The 18953-nt window shown below is 45.6% G+C and overlaps 2 protein-coding genes across 2 annotated transcripts; both read right to left on the bottom strand.

Annotated features, from left to right (window-relative positions):
- Positions 1-11529: 11529 nt before the first annotated feature.
- On the bottom strand, positions 11530-13445 carry LOC112899409 (probable aldo-keto reductase 2). The gene is made up of 4 exons (XM_025967865.1): positions 12972-13445; positions 12605-12777; positions 12402-12504; positions 11530-12167 (listed from the first exon to the last, which is right to left on the bottom strand). Exons 1-4 carry the CDS (start codon positions 13395-13397, stop codon positions 11829-11831), a joined length of 1041 nt encoding a protein of 346 aa, XP_025823650.1. The 5' UTR covers positions 13398-13445; the 3' UTR covers positions 11530-11828.
- Positions 13446-15612: 2167 nt separating this feature from the next.
- On the bottom strand, positions 15613-18244 carry LOC112899411 (probable aldo-keto reductase 2). The gene is made up of 5 exons (XM_025967866.1): positions 17907-18244; positions 17605-17805; positions 16682-16854; positions 16490-16592; positions 15613-16218 (listed from the first exon to the last, which is right to left on the bottom strand). The coding sequence occupies exons 1-5, from the start codon at positions 18129-18131 to the stop codon at positions 15880-15882; spliced, it is 1041 nt and encodes a 346-aa protein (XP_025823651.1). The 5' UTR covers positions 18132-18244; the 3' UTR covers positions 15613-15879.
- Between the last annotated feature and the right edge of the window lie 709 nt (positions 18245-18953).

Genomic DNA, 18953 nt, shown 5'->3' with positions numbered 1-18953 from the left:
TTTGTGTGGCCTTATGGAGAGAAGCTAGTGGAGCTATATATATAGTCTGGGACTGGGAGTGCTAGCAGGTCAGTGGACTGTGGACGAGGTTACTTATCGTGTCGCTGCGTATGTGTGAAAATAGTTTGACGAAACTGGTATCGCATATAACCAACCAAAATACACGCACAGAGACTTTTTTTTCCAAAACATGTGCGAGGACTTGGCTGCACACCGGCGACAGCGCCAGGACTTTTTGGAAGTTGGAAATTTTTCCCATGGTGACAGGGCGATCCGGCGCCTCTATACATCGCGGGGTGGACTTCTGCGCCCATGTTTCTCTTGTTTTTCTCTTTTCCTTTTCGTTTCCTTTTTCTCTTTGGTTTTATTTAAATCTTTTTTCTACCTATCATTCTTCTATATTCTTTTTCTTTCCATTTTTTTCTGAAACACACAAACGCAGAGACTAACTACACGTGCACATACTCACCTGCTTCGTGAATGCATACACGTACAGCCAAACACTATACAGTGGTGAGGCCATAACAGGCTCCGAACCACTTGTCACAAAAAAGAATTTTCTGAAGACCTGTGATGTGCTGTAGGTAATTCAGGCCACAAGCAAGTCAGCATATAAGGCATGACCATCGAGAAGCAGAAGGGAGCGATGGAAACAAGACACTCACACCAATCACAGCCATTCACTAAGAAAACAATTTGCAGGAACGTCGCGGATCAAAATCTAACCCGCTCTTACAAATGCAACGCGGGTACCGTAGCATCCAACCTGTTCTTAGAAAAGCATTTTTAGGGGTGGGTGCGTCACCCGCCCCTGGAAAATGGTGGCCATTTTTAGGGGCGGGTAATGGCACGACCCGTCCCTACAAATGATTCTACGTAAAAAAATCATAACTTTTTCATATGATTTCGGATGAAATTGAACTTTATATCAACATTGTAGAGGTTGACGAGATCTAAAATTTTATAGATGATAACTTTTCATTTAAGGTCATTTAATAGTTTAAAAATTATTATAAGTTCTCATATAGCTATGACTATATAGTATGTCATGTAAGTCAAGTCATATTTTGAGATTTCCACAATCTTAATATTTATATATAGTAAAATATACTTAGTATATTTTTTTATCTATAGTTCACAATAACCATAGTGTAGAAATTTTACTTTTTTGATTTATTTTGCTATATGTAAAGATTTAAATAAATTTTCGGAATAAGATAGAAAAATATTTTTAGAGGCGGGTGGTGTCACCCGCCCCTAAGAATAGATTTCTAGAGGCAGGTGATAGCATGACCCACCCGCCTCTAGAAATCAATTTCAGAGGCAAGTGATAGCATGACCCACCCGCCTCTAGAAATCAATTTCAGAGTTAATATAAAAGAATAGCATACCCATAGAATCACAAGTGACTATGTAGTGTGGTGGAGAGGAGGGTACGCGTGAGGTTAGAAGTAAGTGGTTCGAACCCCAATTTACGCAAGTGTGCATATTTTGTTAAAAAAATTGTACCTGGATAGTAGAGGGGGTGTTGGTGGGGATATTTTTTTATTTTGTTATTTTTGATTTTTTTTCTTTTTTATATTCTGGATATTGATTTATAGGAGCAGATCATGTCCTAGCCTCTATAGATCAAACTTTAGGGTCAGGTGACGCCGTGACCCACCCCTAGAAATTGATTTTCAGGGGCAGGGGCGGGCGCGTTACCCGCCCCTACAAATACCTATTTTTAACTACGAGAAACAGGGGTACCGCACCCACCCGTTAAAACCTTTTTTAGTAGTGCGATCTCAGATGAAATCAAACTTTATATCAAAATTTTAGAGGTTGGCGTGTTCTAAAACTTTGTAGTTGATAACTTTTTCGTTTAATTATAGTCAATAACTTTTTCATTTAATAATTTTTTAATTTAAGATCATTTAGTTGTAAAAAGTTAATATAAAGTTCTTTAATTTTAAAATCCAGAAGTTTTGATTTTTTCCAAACAAGCTCGGATATACAGTACCTCCTTATCAAAGTTGTAGTTGTAATTTTATAGTTTATACATTATTCATTTAAGATCCTTTAGAATCACCAGATCATTTAATAGTTGTATCCTACATATGGCTATGATTATGTATTATCTCACACAACTCAAGTCATACTTTGAGATTTCCACAATCTTAACCTTTATACGCACCGAAATATAAATGGTAGGCTTTTTATCTATATGGTAGTTTTTTATCCATAGTTCACAGTAACCATACCCATAGTGTACAAATTTTATTTTTTATTTATTTTGCTATATGTAAAGATTTAAATAAATTTTTGAAATAAAATAGAAAAATATTTTTAGGTGCGGGTGGTGACGTCACCAGCATCTAGAAATAGATTTCTAGGAGCGGGTTATGGAGCCACCCGCCCCTAAAAATTAATTTCAGAGTTAATGTAAAAGAATAGCATACCTATACAGTTGCAGGTGACTGTGTAGCGTGGTGGAGAGGAAAGTACACGCGAGATTTTAGGTAAGCGGTTCGAACCCGGATGATGCAAGTGTGCATATTTCGTAAAAAATATTGTACCTCTATAGTATCGGGTCTCGTGGCTGGTTAGCTGGAATTAATTTTTTGGATATTGATTTGTAGGAGCAGGTCATGGCTATCGGGTCTCATGGCATGACCTGCTCATACAAATCGAATTTTAGGAGCAGACGCGGTACCTATCCCTACAAGTAGCTATTTTTAACTATAGAAGTAGATACGAGTACTACATCCGCTCTTTTTACGGTGCTTAAAAACTATTCTCTTAGCGGTGATTGCATGGACGACACGAAGCAGCGGGGTGCCTGGGGCGTCCTTCACGAGGGCTGCGAGGGCTGGCGTCCCAACTTGCGAGGGCTGCGGCGGCCGGCGGCCGGCGGCTCCGCGCTCTGTCCGGCCTCCACGGCCCGCGCTGTCATCAGGCCATCGCCTCTGCGTACACGAACAGTTCCTTTCTTACTGTTCCTTCTATTTTCTGCTTTTATTAAACTCTAATCCGATCCGTTTCCTATATATGCATGCTAGAAGTGGCTAATCAAGCGAAAATTTGTTGTCAATCGGGATCTGATGTCAAACGAATAGGAACAAAGGCAAGATGAAGAACAAGAAAATGGACTTGAATATTTCGTGGAACTGGCTGAGATCCAGCACTACGTCCACAAGTTACTAAGACCTATATATTATTTCGCCAACACTTGTGCACAAGTTGGTTTAGATTCCACCACTGACTATGAGCATCTCTAAATTAAAGATTGGTCCAGTAGATCTTGAAATAGATGAAGTACAACATCTATCCATGCATAGAATTCAAACTCACTTTATATAGTTTGTTTGCTCTTTTTTATTTCTAATCCTTTTGTATATTTTTTGTGGTTTACAATTTTATTTTCCAGCAATTGAGAAATTATTCTTCTGTATTTTTTTTGTGTGCCCGTGGTAAGTTCATTCCTTGGGTTCTAAGCACCCCGCTAGCTCCAATCCAAAGCACCGTGCCCTTAAGATCAAAACTAGAATCCTTCCGTCAGGTCCAAAGGGAAGAAGCTTCCTGCTAATAAAGTTAAATAAAGTGGCATACCTATTAGTAGGGTTAGATACAGCGGCCGCCCTAGCCTGGACGGTGACAACTCCCAATGAAACCAGTTGGATTCTCATCGATCCGACTCCCTGTGTTCTTATCATAATCCTAGCATCAACAGTCATCGCGTATAGAACTCATTTCAGAAGAATATCACATTTACACCATGCATAAAACATCACATAGATTTAATTTAGTACATACCCAGAGGTATAGCCTCCAACTCCGCATCAACACAAGTCACTAAAAATGTACCCACTACAGGTACTCAATAGGATGTAGCCAAACACAATCCCCACACCCTGATCCGCAGATCAGGGTTAAGTTATGCTCGCCCTGGCTAAAGAGCCTATCCACCAATGCCTCCACAATCACCAACTCACACCAAGAAATCCTATTCCATCCACACATACATATACAAGCGAAGCATAATATTTCATATCAAATATTAGAGTGTAATAGGATGAGTACAAGTAGGCTATGCACGTTTATCACCATCATCATGCAAAAAGTAAAGCACTAGCAAACTAGTTTGCAATATCTAATAGGTATTCAAAGACACATGGTCGTGAACCTGGTGGTTCCTCGTACTCCTCATAATACTCCTGGTAGTCTTGGTCCCAAGTCAACTCCTTGTCGGTAGATCAAAGATTGTAAATAAAATAAATAATGAGGGTCTAATTGCAAATAAACTTCAAAAGATTCATAGAAGATCCAAATGAAACCAAGTCTTATTCTAACGCGTTTGTCCTGATTTTAGAAGAATTATAGAATCAATTTCATATTTTCTGAGCTCTAATTAATTTATTATTTATTATGAATTTCTAAAGCAAAATTCTATTTCTGAAATTAATAAACAATTTCAAGAAATGAAAACCACAAGCAGTAACAAATGGCAGAACCAGGGGGTGCCATGAGGCATGATGACCAGCATGACGCCATCCAGCAATGAAGTCAACAATGCCATTGCTGACATCATCATTGACTGGTCAACGCTGATGAGTCAATGGATCAATGCGGTCCTACCGGTCATCCTCTCTATCTCACTAGTTAATGGGCCCGCACATCAGTTCTTCTTTTTCTCTCTTGGATTGGTTAGCGGGCCAAGATCTGGTCGGCCCAAGGCTTCCAACCCAACCGGTGGTTCACCAGAATTGGCCGGTGAAATGTCTCAAATTGGGCCTAAAGTGGGCGCCCCACGATGGCTACATGGCTACCGACGTGGCCCCGCCACGTGCGAGCACTGGGTTGCCCTAGATCGGCTGCGGCCGACTTATACGATACAGTCCCGGTCATGTGAAATATGTGCGTGTACGATTCAGGTTGCTAGGATCAGTGCGTGCTCTTGGTATTTGGCAAAATGCTGCAACGGGTTCCACGCGCGCCACGGCTCGATGTTGCTAGCATGCATTGACCGAACGCGTACGACAAAGCTAGGATGGGATCGCGTGCATGTATATTGAGTTAAAGGCTTATCCCGAGGCAATCAACCTCTGTTAGTCACATCAATTCCATCAACAAGAACAGATAAGCACTTTTCGATACAAACTGAGTGAGATAGTGTTCGTAAAGGTTTATAAAAGAAAGGTTGTCAGGGGAGAATCTAGAGGAGAAAAGGAGTTCAGATGGAGGAAGAGGAACAATTGAGTGAAAGGGTATTGATTGTGTTCCGAATAATTCATCGATGACCTATCCTTTGGATTTGCTGTTCCTTTTGTAATTTGGATGCTTTATTGGGCTTGCCTTTGGTAACTTGGACCACTCGACACAATGAGCTAATGGTCCTAAGGGTGTTTTTGGCAGGTGTCGGCGCCAAGGGAACGTAGGTCCCCCCAGCCCTAAACAAATCAAGGATAAATAGGCTAAAAGACTCTCCTGGCCCATTAGCAGTAATGGGCCAAACTGAGGCGCCTCCTAAAGGATCCGAGACCGTTGGAAGCCAAGCATCTCCTCAGGACGGGGCGGTTCGTTCATGGAGAAGGGATCGCTTGACGATGCATTTAATGCGCTTGCCCTACTGCAATCAGGTGAAGCCCGTGGGCAGAGCGCTTTCCCCATAAAACAACATGATTACGGGAGAGGCGTGCTCTCAGATGGCGCGGCGACCAGGATAGAGGGAGCCTCCCCTCCCGGGTCACGTCACGTCATCTGGCGATGGGGTGGCCCCCCAGCACTCACACCTCCCGTCACATCGGATAGACATGGAGAGGAGCGCCTGCAGCTCCAGGCAATGCATAGGAAAGACCTCAGGCGATGCACTGAGCCCGGGAGAGGCCTCAGAGCATCACAGGATCCCTCGAGGAGGACCTCAGGTGACGATAGTCCTGGCCCACGGCGCAAGATACTGCTTGGCTGGCAGGCGCCACTTGCAGGCCGACGCCCTTCATCAGGCACCGCATTCACACTTAAGGTGGTAAGCCTCTACCGGGTCCCACGGGGAAGGCTATAAATAGAATAGACGAGCAATGTGTAAAGGGATCAGATGGAATCAACCCGAACTCAGATTCAGCTGAATACCACCACCAGCTCCACACAGAATATAGAGTGTTACGCTCATAGCAATCCGAACCTATCTAAACCCCTTTGTCTTTCGATCGTCACACGGCCAAAATCCTACTGCGTGTTATACCCCTGGCCGAATATCTAAACAGGGGTTCCCACGAATCCCTACTTGTGGTACTCACCCATCATCAGCTAGCGCGCCAGGTAGGGGGTGTTGGTGCGTAGGATCACTATCCTCGATGAAGAACCTTCAAGAGAAACCATGACGAACCGCCCTGACCGTTCCGACGGTGAGAGCAACGGTGATCATTGCCCCCGAGGGGGCCATCCAATGCGCCGCCTAGCGCGGGGGCGGTGGAACCACATCCCCTCGCACCAGGTGAGTGCCGGTCGGCGCTAATCATCATGGCGCCACCCTAACTTTGACGCTCCTAAGTCCGCCTTCGGAGGCACCGCCTTCGCCAATGTCAGGTTTGCCCAGTTCCGGGTTGAAGGCGCCTCGACCTCGGCGGTGTTCCCCCTGGGGAAGCACTGGTGGCAACCCGTGCGCTCCTGCGCCACCCCCCGGTGAGAGCAGAGCCTGGAATGCCCGAGGGGAAGTGGCTCGATGAGCTAGCCAGTCTCATCGAGAAGGCGTGCCCGCGGGAGGGGGGGGGGGCTCAGGGCTCCCGCACTATCGCCGAAGGTCCCTCCCGTGGGGACTCCCAGTCACCGTCGCAGCAGTCCACTCCGGGCCGATCGGGCACCGGCGGGTCGTGCGACTTGCGCTCCCGCCTCGACAAGAAGAGAACCGGCAAGGATGCCCGGGCTACCCTCGAGCGTACACGTGAGTGGCGCCGAGAGGCCGAGGAGGATCATGCCTCCTCCGGCTCCCCCACGCAGGGAAACCAGGGGTGGTGCGGCTCCGCCGGCTACGACAACATTGGACCCTACGGGGCCGGGTGCTGGACCTTCATTGCGGACTTGCGATGGGTCGACTGGCCCACCAAGTTCCGACCAGATATCCCGAAGAAGTACGATGGTACCATCGACCCTAAGGAGTTCCTCCAGATCTACACCACGGCCATCCAAGCTGCGGGTGGGGGGCCTCAGGTCATGGCCAACTACTTCCACGTGGTCCTCAGGGGTACCACGAGCTCCTGGCTGATGAATCTCCCACCAAGATCTGTCGACTCCTGGGATGAACCGTACCAACAATTCGTCAACCCAGGTGCCGTCCCGGGCTCTCGGCCTCGTGCGGCTTCCCAGAACAGCTGGGTTGATGCGACCCCGAGTCGCAGCACCTAAGCCGACAGGCCTCGAGTTGGAGTTGCTCGCGCGTTGCCCACTCAAAACCTCAAAAAAGCTAAGTATTTAATCGCTTAATTGCTAAGTCACCTCCACTCCTTGCTTACACTTGTTGAAAGTACCTGGGTAGCATAAGCCCTAATCCGTGAAACCTCGTCTCCTCTGTGACGCCTAAAATCTCCATGCGTGCATGAGTATCCACTCTCTACGCTACGAGCCACGGCTAAAGAGGGACTGGGCGCTTGACTCGTAATGGGCTAGTTATCCGAGAAAATTATAAGATATTTGTTGTGAGAAGACATGCCCATTTTCTATGAGTAGTGCCCCGGTCTCTCGCTTCCAAAGCCATAGAATGGACCTTGTACCCTGGCAAGGGACCACCTTTCTCGCTCGAATTAAGAAATTAAACTAATCTAGTATTCTGGTCACTTGTTGCTAATCAAATTAAAATGCTAGTTTGAGCTTTGCGGTATATGCAACGCAGGTGCACAGGTAACTGCGCGTCTGTGCCCAACATTCCAAGCTACTACATGGCGGGGCTGCTTGTGTGTATATGAGCCGCACGAGCACTGAGGCGTGGCAACGCCGCCATGCTCAACCTGCATGGATACCAGTGTGCCCTTGGGGAGTTGATGAAGCCTTGGTCCCCGCGCTGTTCCCTAGAAGCATTCAAGCCGCTGAACTGCTTACCACTCCCAGGACGTTGGCAGCCTGCAGCAGTTGACGCGGAGCTTTTTATTCCCTCGAGGGCCCACGGTGGCTTGCCCTAATGTGGGGCCCGGGGGCTGTCCCAGGATCTCTGTCCGCCAACGCTAGCATCGACGATGGCAGCAGCTCACACTAGCGTGATAGCAACCACAACGGCGTCTGACCATTAGCGATGACGAGGATGAAAGACTAGAACGATGGTACCTGGGGCTTCACCAAACCACGGCGACGGCGGCGGCATGGCTACATCGGGGGCTCAGCAACATTAACACCACTCGGAACTACTCTGACGGCAAAGCCGACTCCGGTCGCACCAAAGCCGACTCGGGTCGCACTAAGCTAACTCCGGTCGCACTAAAGCCCGCTCCGGCGGCAAAGCCGACTCCGGTCGCACCAAAGCCCGCTCCGGCGGCAAAGCCGACTCCGGTCGCACCAAAGCCCGCTCTGGCGGCAAAGCCGACTCCGGTCGCACTAAAGCCCACTCCAGCAGCAAAGCTGACTCCGGTCGCACTAAAGTCTACTCCGGCGGCAAACCCGACTCCGGTCGCACCAAAGCCCGCTCCGGTAGCAAAACCAACTCCGGTCGCACCAAAGCCGACTCGGGCCGCACAAAACCGACTCCGGTTACACTAAGCCGACTACCGGTCGCATTAAGCCCACTCCGGTGGCTCACTCTAGCAGAAAGCCAACCCTAGGTCCGGAGAGGCAAGGTGGCAGTCGAAGTACCGTCCACCTCGGGATTGGCCCCACACATGGCCTTCAGTGTCTTCAACCAGATATGGGGCTGGGGGCTATTATCAGCGCCAAGGGAATGTGGGTACCCCAGCTCTAGACAAATCAAGGATAAATAGGCTAAAAGACCCTCCTGGCCAAACTGAGGTGCCTTTTAAAGGACCCGAGACCGTGGAAAGCCAAGCACCTCCCCGGGACGGGGCGGTTCCTTCATGGAGAAGGGATCGCTTGATGACACATTTAATGCGCCCGCCCTGCTACAACTGGGTGAAGCCCGTGGGCGGAGCGCCTTCCCCGTAAAACAACATGATTATGGGGGAGGCGTGCTCTCAAACGGCGTGGTGACCAGGATAAAGGCAGCCTCCCCTCCCGGGTCACGTCATGTCATCTGGAGATGGGCGGTGGGGTGGCTCCCGCCACCCACACCTCCCGTCACATCGGATAGACATGGAGGGGAGTGCCTGCGGCCTCGAGCAACGCACAGGAAAGACCTCGGGCGATGCATAGAGCCCGGGAGAGACCTCGGAGCATCCCGGGATCCCTCGAGGAGGACCTCGAGTGACGATAGTCCTGGACCACGGCGCAGGACCCTATCTGGCGTGCGGCCACCACTTGCAGATCGGCGCCCCTCATTAGACGCTGCACTCACACTTAAGGTGGTAAGCCTCTACCCGGGGTCCACGAGGAAGGCTATAAATAGAATAGACGGGCAATGTATAAAGGGATCGAACGGAATCGACCCGAACTCAGATTCAGTTGAGTACCACCACTAGCTCCACATAGGACATAGGGTGTTACGCTCACAGTGGCTTCAACCTGTCTAAACCCCTTTGTCTCCCGATCGTCACACGGCCGGAATCTTACTGCGTTTTATACCCCTGGCCGAATATCTAAACAGGGGTTGCCACAAATCCCCGCTTGCGGTACTCGCCCACCGTCAGCAGGGCTTCAAAAAGGCTCCAAAATCAGTTTCGCCTGAAGCCTTGCCGAAGAGGTGATTTTAGAATGGCTCCATGATGAAGCCGCTCATGGAGCAGGAAATGGCTTCCACTATGTAGGTGAAGCCACAAATCCTAGCTCTACCAACTTCATGAACTGCTTCCACCTCGGTGGAGGCAAAATCGGAATTGAAGAAGCCGTTTTGCTAAACATTTTCAAAACGGTTTCAGCTTCACCAGAGGAGTCGGAGCTAGAGCTATTTTTGGAGGAGCCGTAGCTGTGCCAAATGAACATTCTTCCATCCTTAAACCTCAATTTCTCCTCAAGTCAAAACAATCCAAACCCAGATCCCACAACATTTTGCAGGTCTTTGGTGCTATGCCTCAAGGTCCCGTCATTTATCTTCTAAGTTGTTTCACGTATAACTCCTAGCAGTTCTTGTGATTCTGTCAGTGAATATAGGCAGCTATTGATCTTCATCAATGTTATAAATAGCGGGCTATGAAGTTTAGCGGCAGCCTTTTCTTAAAGCTATAGAAAGCTATAGCGGGCTATAGCGAAAGCTAAATCATTTAGCGGAATGATAAAATAATCAATAATTTTATATAAAATTATAAGCATTACTGGGCTAACAAAAAAAATAAACTCTAACATGTCTCTTAACTGCCCAACAGTGCCCATACTACGTTGTCTAGGGTCCACATTATGTTCATTTAGTTGTATCGGTTCTTTTGACTGCGTATTTGACCACAACTTGATATTTAGCGCCGCTAAATCTCGCAAAAGCCACTTTAGTGGATATTTAGTACTACTAAATCTTGTAAAACTCATTTAGCGGACGTAGCGGACAAATATTGCATAGTCTAGCGGTCGATCTCCTAAAAAGCTAATGGCGGGCTATTTCCAACATGGTCTTCATTGTTGCCAAAACCATTATGATGTAGTGCTTCTTTGAGTTGGACTGATACGTGGTCTGAATTCAACATTTGAACTTGAGAATGCTGTTTGTATTGTTCAAAGTTCGATAACAATAAACTAGAATGATTATATTTAGCTGCAGAAGTCTGAAACTATCCAAAGGTACAACATCTTATGGAGAACCGCCTGTATAATTGTGTGGGCTATTATTGCTCATGGTAGCATTGGGTTGGGGTGTGTGGGTGGTGCTGGGGGTTGGGGGGGGGGCGCTTTCGTACCGCCACATGCCATGGATGCCATGCCATAACACAAAATAAAGGAATCAGAACTGGTTTCCGGCATGGTGATGCCTCAATCTACATCCTTCGGTGCTCTGCCACGAGAGCAAGGCTGAATCGAGGAGCTTGGCATTGTGCAGAGAAATGAGAAAGATGTTAGTAGTCGACTGGATGGACCATTGAATGATGTATGTTGACTACTGGCGCTTATCTTGTTGGGTCGAGTAGTCGTTGCGCTGAAAATAAATGGAAATATTTTTATCTTGTTTTCCTTTTGTCTAAATTCAAATACTATGGTTCTTGTTTCCGTTCCTGCATTCCAAATGCCTAACTTTTGTCATTTTTTTACTTTCTATTCCTTTGCTTTGCCATAACCATGACATGCCGTTCCTCTGTTTTTTCACATTCCTCTGTTTTCCATTCTTTTGTTCTAAATATGCCTTGTGAAGTTATGATGCATATGTTAGCTTCATGAATAGATTACCTTTTTGGGCTGATTTCAGATTGCGCTCCGCTGAAACTAACAAGCTGTCTTGGTTGGTTATTCCAACAAAAGTGCACAAGAACATTAACCAGTTTCAGTCAAAGTATTAATGTCACACTTCCATGTATTACAAAATTCAAGTACTACTGGTACAATATGATAATTCGATAAAATACTCCTAATAGAGTGCAAAAGCTTATTCATCGCGCAGATGGTTCTAATGCAAAAATATACAAAACGGGGTATGCAATACACACTACCACACATCATCATTGGCATCAAGACAAGTACATGCTGTGGACCCTCTTGCAAACAAGACCTGAGCATCTTCTGCAGTTCAACAACTTGTAGATACAGGCTAGGCACGCAGTTGAAGATACCGTATTGGGCTACTCAGATTTCCAAGACGACAATGGCGGTGTCTCGGAATCCCTCCAGGTGTTGGCCATCTGAGGATACCGGTCACCCAGGACTTCACCTGCGGCAGCATAGGACTCGAGTTCGGCCATCTCATCTGGTGTCAGCTTGAGAGAAAGTGCCCCCACATTTTGGTTGAAATTCTCGATTTTTGTTGTGCCTGGAATGGGGCAAACATCGTTTCCTTGATGATGAACCCAAGCCAATGCTAGTTGTGATGGTGTGCAACCTTTTCTTGCCGCCATTGCATTGACACGTTCGAATATCTGAGCATTCTTATCAAGGTTCTCTGGTTGAAACCGAGGCAGATACTGCACAAGTATGAAATTCTCATTAGGAAGAGGCAACATACTGTAATCAGGCCATTGTATACATCAATGTGATGAGCAGAATCCACAAATGTATCTAAGATCAAGTAAATAGTATTCAAACATGTTTACAATGAAGAAATATTTTTTCCCAAAAATGTATGAAATACCTCCTAGTCCTATGAAAAGGAAAAGCATGGCGTAATTAATGTTCCATAGGTATCGAAGTGAGTTCACCTTGCGGAAATCCTGCTCGGACAGTGATTCAACCAGTTTTGCCCCACCGGACAAGAACCCCCTGCCTAGTGGACTGTAGGCCACAATTCCAATTCCAAGTTCTCTGAAATTTACACAGAAAGGAGACAATTCAGAAAATAAAGTTTCCTACTTATTAGTTACTGGACAACCCTTGGGTTCAATTCCATTTTTTATACAAGTACCTGCAAGTGGGAATTACATCTTCTTCTACATCTCTACACCATAATGACCATTCCAGTTGAACTGCAGTAATAGGATGGACTGCATGAGCTCTTCTGATTGTTGACGCAGATGCTTCAGATAATCCAATGTACTTTATCTTTCCTTCTTCAACTAGCTTCTTGAGTTCACCCATCTAGCAATGAGAAAATGACTCAGTAATCTTTCTTTAAAGGAGAAGTTCATAGCTTAACTGTCAGAGCCATCACTCTCAGGTCCTGTGTAGAACTTTCCCCTCGCACTTCCAGCCTCCATTTAATTTGCGCGTTCACATCCACCATCCCAGATTCCCAGCTACCAAATAAATAAAACAAACAAATGGAGACTCACCGTGACCTCGATGGGCACCTTCTTGTCGATACGGTGCTGGTAGTAGAGGTCGACGCAGTCCACGCCGAGGCGCTTGAGGCTGCCCTCGCACGCCGAGCGCACGTACGCCGGGTCCCCGCGGATCTCGACGTTGCCGCCGGCGAAATTGACGCCGAACTTGGTGGCCAGGTCCACCTTCTCCCGCACCCCGCCCTGCAGCGCCTTGCCGAGGAGGATCTCGTTGGTGTGCGGGCCGTACATGTCGGAGGTGTCGAGGAAGGTGACCCCGGCGGCGACGGCGTGGTGGATGAGCTTGATCATGTCGGGCTCGGGCTTGGGCGGGCCGTAGAAGGCCGACATGCCCATGCAGCCGAGGCCCTGCGCCGAGACCTTCAGCCCCTGGGAGCCCAGCTTGATGCGGGGGACAGTTGCCGTGACGGAAGCCATGGTGCAAGAAGATGATCGGAGCTGCTGCTAGTTGGAGTGTGAGCCATGGCCTCGGTGTGGCCTTTTGTAAGCTGGATGTGTGCTTGCTGGTCAATGGACGAGGTTACTCATCGCGTCACTGCTTATGCGAGATGATTTGACAGAAGCATCTGATTGCAGTACTAGCCGGAGTACACGTGTAGAGACAGACTTCTTTTTCCAAGCAAGGCGAGGACTTTGATGCCGGAGGCGGGTCCAGCTTCTAGATGGCGGCGCGCCCGTCGACCCCGGACCAGTGCTGCGTCGTTGGCGATTTCGTTTCTCCCTTTTCCTTGTTTCGTCTAGAACGCTGCTAATGATTAATCCGCCTCGTAATTTTTTTATATATGACAATTGGAACCATTTGTTTGTGTCCCTAACTTTATTTTTTTGTTTGTTTCAAAGATTGTTCTGGGTGTTCATAACGTACCATCTCTGTTCTCTCTTGAAATACATTTTGGATGCTCAAAATAATTTTTGCTTGGAGTATTTTTATTTTTTTATTTAATTTTGTTTCTTCGAATACCTTTTACCTTACAGAAAACAAACTCTTTTATAAGTTTCCATCTTATCTGGACAAAAAGAGCTCATTTGTTGGAAGCGGTAAGGAGAGCGTTGGCAACATCGAGTAGTTTGTTAGTGGTCAAATTCGTGTATTACCGTACAACATCCTTTTAACACATCCAACTCAGCTATTGAGATATGGATCTTTTGAGAATACGCTAACTCAACGACCAGTAATTAGCAACAATTTTGTGGAGTGGTAGGTAAACGGATACTTTTTATTACTCAGAGTATTTTTATATTGCTTTTTTGTCCTTTGGTTAAAATATTTTCTTTTGACACTTGGAACAAATTTTTTTTGTCAGAATATTTTTATTTGTTTCAAATACTTTTCTTTACTACCGAAGATATTTTTCATTTTCAATCTTTCATTTTTTTTATGCAGAGAAAGACTCGATAGGGTCCAAAAGCAACCAGTGCACACTGCAAATAAGTTTAGTGCCATTTGGGCCTTTGGTGAAAACATTATTCTATTAGTTGATTTTTCACGTTATTTTTAAAATTTTGATAATGTTTTCTCTTTGCACAATCCTTAAAGCAAGTTTGATGTATCTAAGAAACGATCATTTGCACAATCCTTAAAGCAAGTTCGATGTATCTGAGAAACAATTTATGTCATTACGTCTCGCCATCGAATATGCCTAGTATATACTTCCTCCGTTCTAAATTATTAGTTGTTTTGGTTTTTTTAGATTCATAATTTTTGCTATGCATCTACATATATATCATGTCTAGGTGCATAGCAAAGTTTATGAATTTAGAAAAGGCAAAACGACTAATAATATGGTATAATAATATGGTACAGAGCGAGTAGTTGGTAGATGAGGGCAAAAACGTAAAGTCTATTGTCACAATGTAACTGTGAAGGCAGGCTGAAGGAAATGGAAGTGAATCGCTACTTCAAAGGTTATTTCCTTACATTTATTTACTGTTCTTTGTTTTATTTTCCCTACTGTTTAGTTAGAAGTAAATTAGTATATTTCTGTAGCCTTATCTTTGTAGAAATAGTTCGAGCTGCTCCTTTTTATTTCATCTTCGAAGTCAAGCAATTTTATATTGACGATTCTGGTCATTTATACTTGTTTTCACCTTTCTCATCTCTCAGAGCCTTAGGGACATTAAAACACTGAAAAAGTTTGGTTTGATTAAGTTTTGTAGCATGATGCCATCGAAAGCACTCATGTACATGTTACAAGAATGCATGGTGTTCTTCGACCGAGTCTCCACTGCAGTTAATGCAAAGGAAAGTGTTCGTGGTACGCCCACCTATAAGCCATCTAAATTCCTCTACAATAACTCCAGAGGCACTGGTGATCACTTTAGAAACGCGGTCGTCAAATCTGAGTGTGGAACGCGGTCTATCTAGGTGTAGTTGTAGATCTGTTTATGTATGAGTGGTAGAGGGTTGACGTGTGTTCATGTACGGACAGATACTACAGCTATACCTAGATTAGAAGCATAAAAAAACCTCCAGAGGCACCGGTTCCGTTTTCCATATGTTCTTTCGAATGCAAAGTTTATTTTATATATTCAGACATTCTATTAATTTATAGTTTCAAATGGGTTGCATGGTCTATTTTAGATATCATTGCAACGCACGGCCACTCACTAGTTCCAACAAATGGGCACAAGATTATCAAAAAAGAAAAGTGCACCTCCATCTATTGCAAAATTCAATGTACTTGTACTATGATAAATACTCATGATACAGTGCACAAGCTTATTCATCACGCCACTAGAGCACGGATATACGACACGGAGGTATGTCATACACACTCACTACCACACATCATGACCTGCAAAGACAAGCACGTCATACGGACACCCTTACAATGAAGAACCCAGCATCTTCTGCAGTCCAACAACTTGTAGATACGGCAGTTCAAGATATTGTATTGAACTATTCAGATGTCCAGGATGACAATGGCGGTGTCTCAGAATCCTTCCAGGTGTTGGCCATCTGAGGATACCGGTCACCCACGACTTCACCTTCAGCAGCGTACGACTCGAGTTCGGCCATCTCATCTGGTGTCAGCTTCACAGACAGGGCCCCCACATTCTGGTTGAAATTCTCGATTTTTGTTGTGCCTGGTATGGGGCAAACATCGTTTCCCTGATGGTGAACCCAAGCCAATGCAAGTTGTGATGGTGTGCATCCTTTTCTTGCTGCCATTTCATTCACGCGCTCGAATATTTGAGCATTCTTGTCAAGATTTCCTGGTTGAAACCTAGGTAGATACTGCAGAAGTATGAAATTCTCATTAGGAAGAGGCAACTGACTGTACTTAGACCATTGTATACATAAAATGGATGAGCAGAATCCTTAAATGTATCTAAGGTCAATTAAATGGTAGGATAAGTGCAATATGTATTATGCATATTTAGGTCATGTTTTCAATGAAGGAAATTAATATCTCCAAGTCCTATGAAAAGTAAAGACCAAAGGATAATGTTAAATTAACTTGCTACCAAGGCAAATCAATGTTCCTTAGGCATCAGTTTTATTTCACCTTGCGAAAATCCTGCTCGGACAGTGAGTCAGCCAGTTTTGCTCCACTGGACAAGAACCCCCTGCCTAGTGGACTGTAGGCCACTATTCCAATTCCAAGTTCCCTAAATTGTCACAGAAAAGAGATAATTCAGAAAATAGAGCCTTCTACTTAGCGACTGGACAACTCTTGTTCGATTTTTCATAGAAGGACCTGCAAGTAGGAATTAGATCTTCTTCTGCATCTCTAGACCATAATGACCATTCCAGTTGAACTGCTGTAATAGGATGGATTGCATGAGCTCTTCTAATTGTTGACGCAGATGCTTCAGATAATCCAATGTACTTTATCTTTCCTTCCTCAACTAGCTTCTTGAGTTCACCCATCTAGCAACGGAAAAAAAATGATTCAATAATCTTTATCTTTCTTTAAAGGACCAGTTCATGGTTTAAGATGTCACTCTCGGATTCGGGGGAGGGGGGGGGGGGGGGGGGCGGTGTTGGATAGGGCTATAGGGATGCAACAAAACTGATCTGCATAAAACAGTAACCTGCTATTGGTTTAAAACCGACATAATTCATTTTAGCAGAGGCACTGATGAAATATCTTATATACTCCTGAGATCTATAATGCTGGTAATTATATGCAATGGTAACTCATATGAGCTCCTAGATGTTACTGTGCCAGTACAGAAGCTGTCTTCCACATCTGAATCAACGATTCTTGGACTTTCTTTTCCTGATTTACACTGGTTCAGATTCATGGATGACCTGCAGAGAGTGTAACAGGATGGATCCAGAATATGGTTTTCCTTTCCTTTTCGGTAAATTCAGGATGGTGACTGATATTAATGGCCAGGTTTCGTACTAACTAGTACACAAGAGAATGGTTTCATCGTACATTCGTACACCAGCAAGTCCTGTTTGTAAAAAGTGTGCGAAGTTCCTAGTTTTGTATAACCTCTCATTCTATTCTCCTTCTAGGAAAAGGGTCTTAAACAAACCTGCCTCCACCAACCACCATCACTCTAGAACTTTCCCCTCGTGTTTCCAGCCTCCACTTGTGCCGTTGTGCGTTCACATCCACCATCCCCAGCTTACCAAACAAAGACAAACAGATGGAGAAGGTCCACTCACCGTGACCTCGATGGGCACCCTCTTGTCGATGCGGTGCTGGTAGTAGAGGTCGACGCAGTCCACGCCCAGCCGCTTGAGGCTGCCCTCGCACGCCGCCCGCACGTACGCCGGGTCCCCGCGGATCTCGCGCTTACCGTCGGCGAAGGAGATGCCGAACTTGGTGGCCAGCTCCACCTTCTCCCGCACCCCGCCTTGCAGCGCCTGCACGGAATTCAGAAGCATTACATCGAACACCGTCAGTGCAAACTGAAAAGAAGCTAAAGAGGAAGAAGCAAAGATTCGAAATCCAAGCCCCAGCGAACCTTGCCGAGGAGGATCTCGTTGGTGTGCGGGCCGTAGACGTCGGAGGTGTCGAGGAAGGTGACCCCCGCTGCGACGGCGTGGTGGATGAGCTTGATCATGTCGGGCTCGGGCTTGGGCGGGCCGTAGAAGGCGGACATGCCCATGCATCCGAGGCCCTGCGCGGAGACCTCCAGGCCCTGCGAGCCGAGCTTCATGCGGGGAACGGACACGGGAGCGGCAGCCATGATAGCAGCAGGCAGCAGCTGGAAGGTGCTCGCCGCTGCTCTCCGGTTGTTGGTGCGGCCGCCCGGCAGTGACTTCTATTGGTGGTGCTGGTGTGGTCTTGGTCCATGGACAGGTGGGGGGCTCTGAGCTATATAGAGTGAGAGTGGCTCTGTGCCAGCGGGGCAGTGGACGGGCTGTGATGACGTCACTGCACATGTGAGCTACCCTAAACATGTAAGAGCTGATGTCAATTACAGGGGCAATTACTAATGTTTAGCAACGGCCCAGGCTTTGGGCAGTGGATTTTCAACATGTTTTCGACAGAAATGAATTCTTTAAGGGAAAAGGTCTTCGGAAATAAAATTTGACCTTTGAGTCCAATTGCAATAAATTGTCGATTGGTATAAAGTCCAAGTCATCTCAAAATTCCCCTCAGTAGAATCTATTGATACAACCTTTTGTGTGATAAACTCATACATAGTTTGACTAATCATTCAAATTAGTCAAGTTTCATTTTCTTAAAGCAAAATTTGATAGGGAGCATGTTACAGATCATACAGCATGAATATATCATTACATTTAAGAAAAAGTTCAAATTACTCCCCTCAAGTATCATCATAGTGATAATACCCTAAACTGTTTTTTTTTCAATTTGTCCTCCTAAACTATATCATTTGGTCCAATTTAACCTTGATAAGATTTATCTTTTTTATTTTTCCATGAACAAGCGAAGTCTTGAATTAAAATTTTGAAGGATGATAGCGGACATCATAATATATTTTAGAAAAATATGTCAAGAATTTGTCATCGTTATTTTGATAGGGTATGATATTTAACAATAA

Source organism: Panicum hallii, chromosome 7, assembly GCF_002211085.1.
Source record: "Panicum hallii strain FIL2 chromosome 7, PHallii_v3.1, whole genome shotgun sequence".
NCBI classification, from domain to species: domain Eukaryota; kingdom Viridiplantae; phylum Streptophyta; class Magnoliopsida; order Poales; family Poaceae; genus Panicum; species Panicum hallii.
Note: the sequence above shows the minus strand (reverse complement) of the source record. Positions and strands in the feature narration are given on the sequence as shown.

Coding starts and splice junctions, on each gene's coding strand:
- LOC112899409 (XM_025967865.1), bottom strand. CDS start 13,397: ATGGCTTCCGTCACGGCAACTGTCCCCCGCATCAAGCTGGGCTCCCAG. Junction 12,505..12,604: donor GATGTAATTCCCACTTGCAG/GTACTTGTATAA, acceptor TGTAAATTTCAG/AGAACTTGGAATTGGAATTG. Junction 12,168..12,401: donor CCGAGCAGGATTTCCGCAAG/GTGAACTCACTT, acceptor ATACTTGTGCAG/TATCTGCCTCGGTTTCAACC.
- LOC112899411 (XM_025967866.1), bottom strand. CDS start 18,131: ATGGCTGCCGCTCCCGTGTCCGTTCCCCGCATGAAGCTCGGCTCGCAG. Junction 16,855..17,604: donor GGGTGCCCATCGAGGTCACG/GTGAGTGGACCT, acceptor TTCCGTTGCTAG/ATGGGTGAACTCAAGAAGCT. Junction 16,593..16,681: donor GATCTAATTCCTACTTGCAG/GTCCTTCTATGA, acceptor GTGACAATTTAG/GGAACTTGGAATTGGAATAG.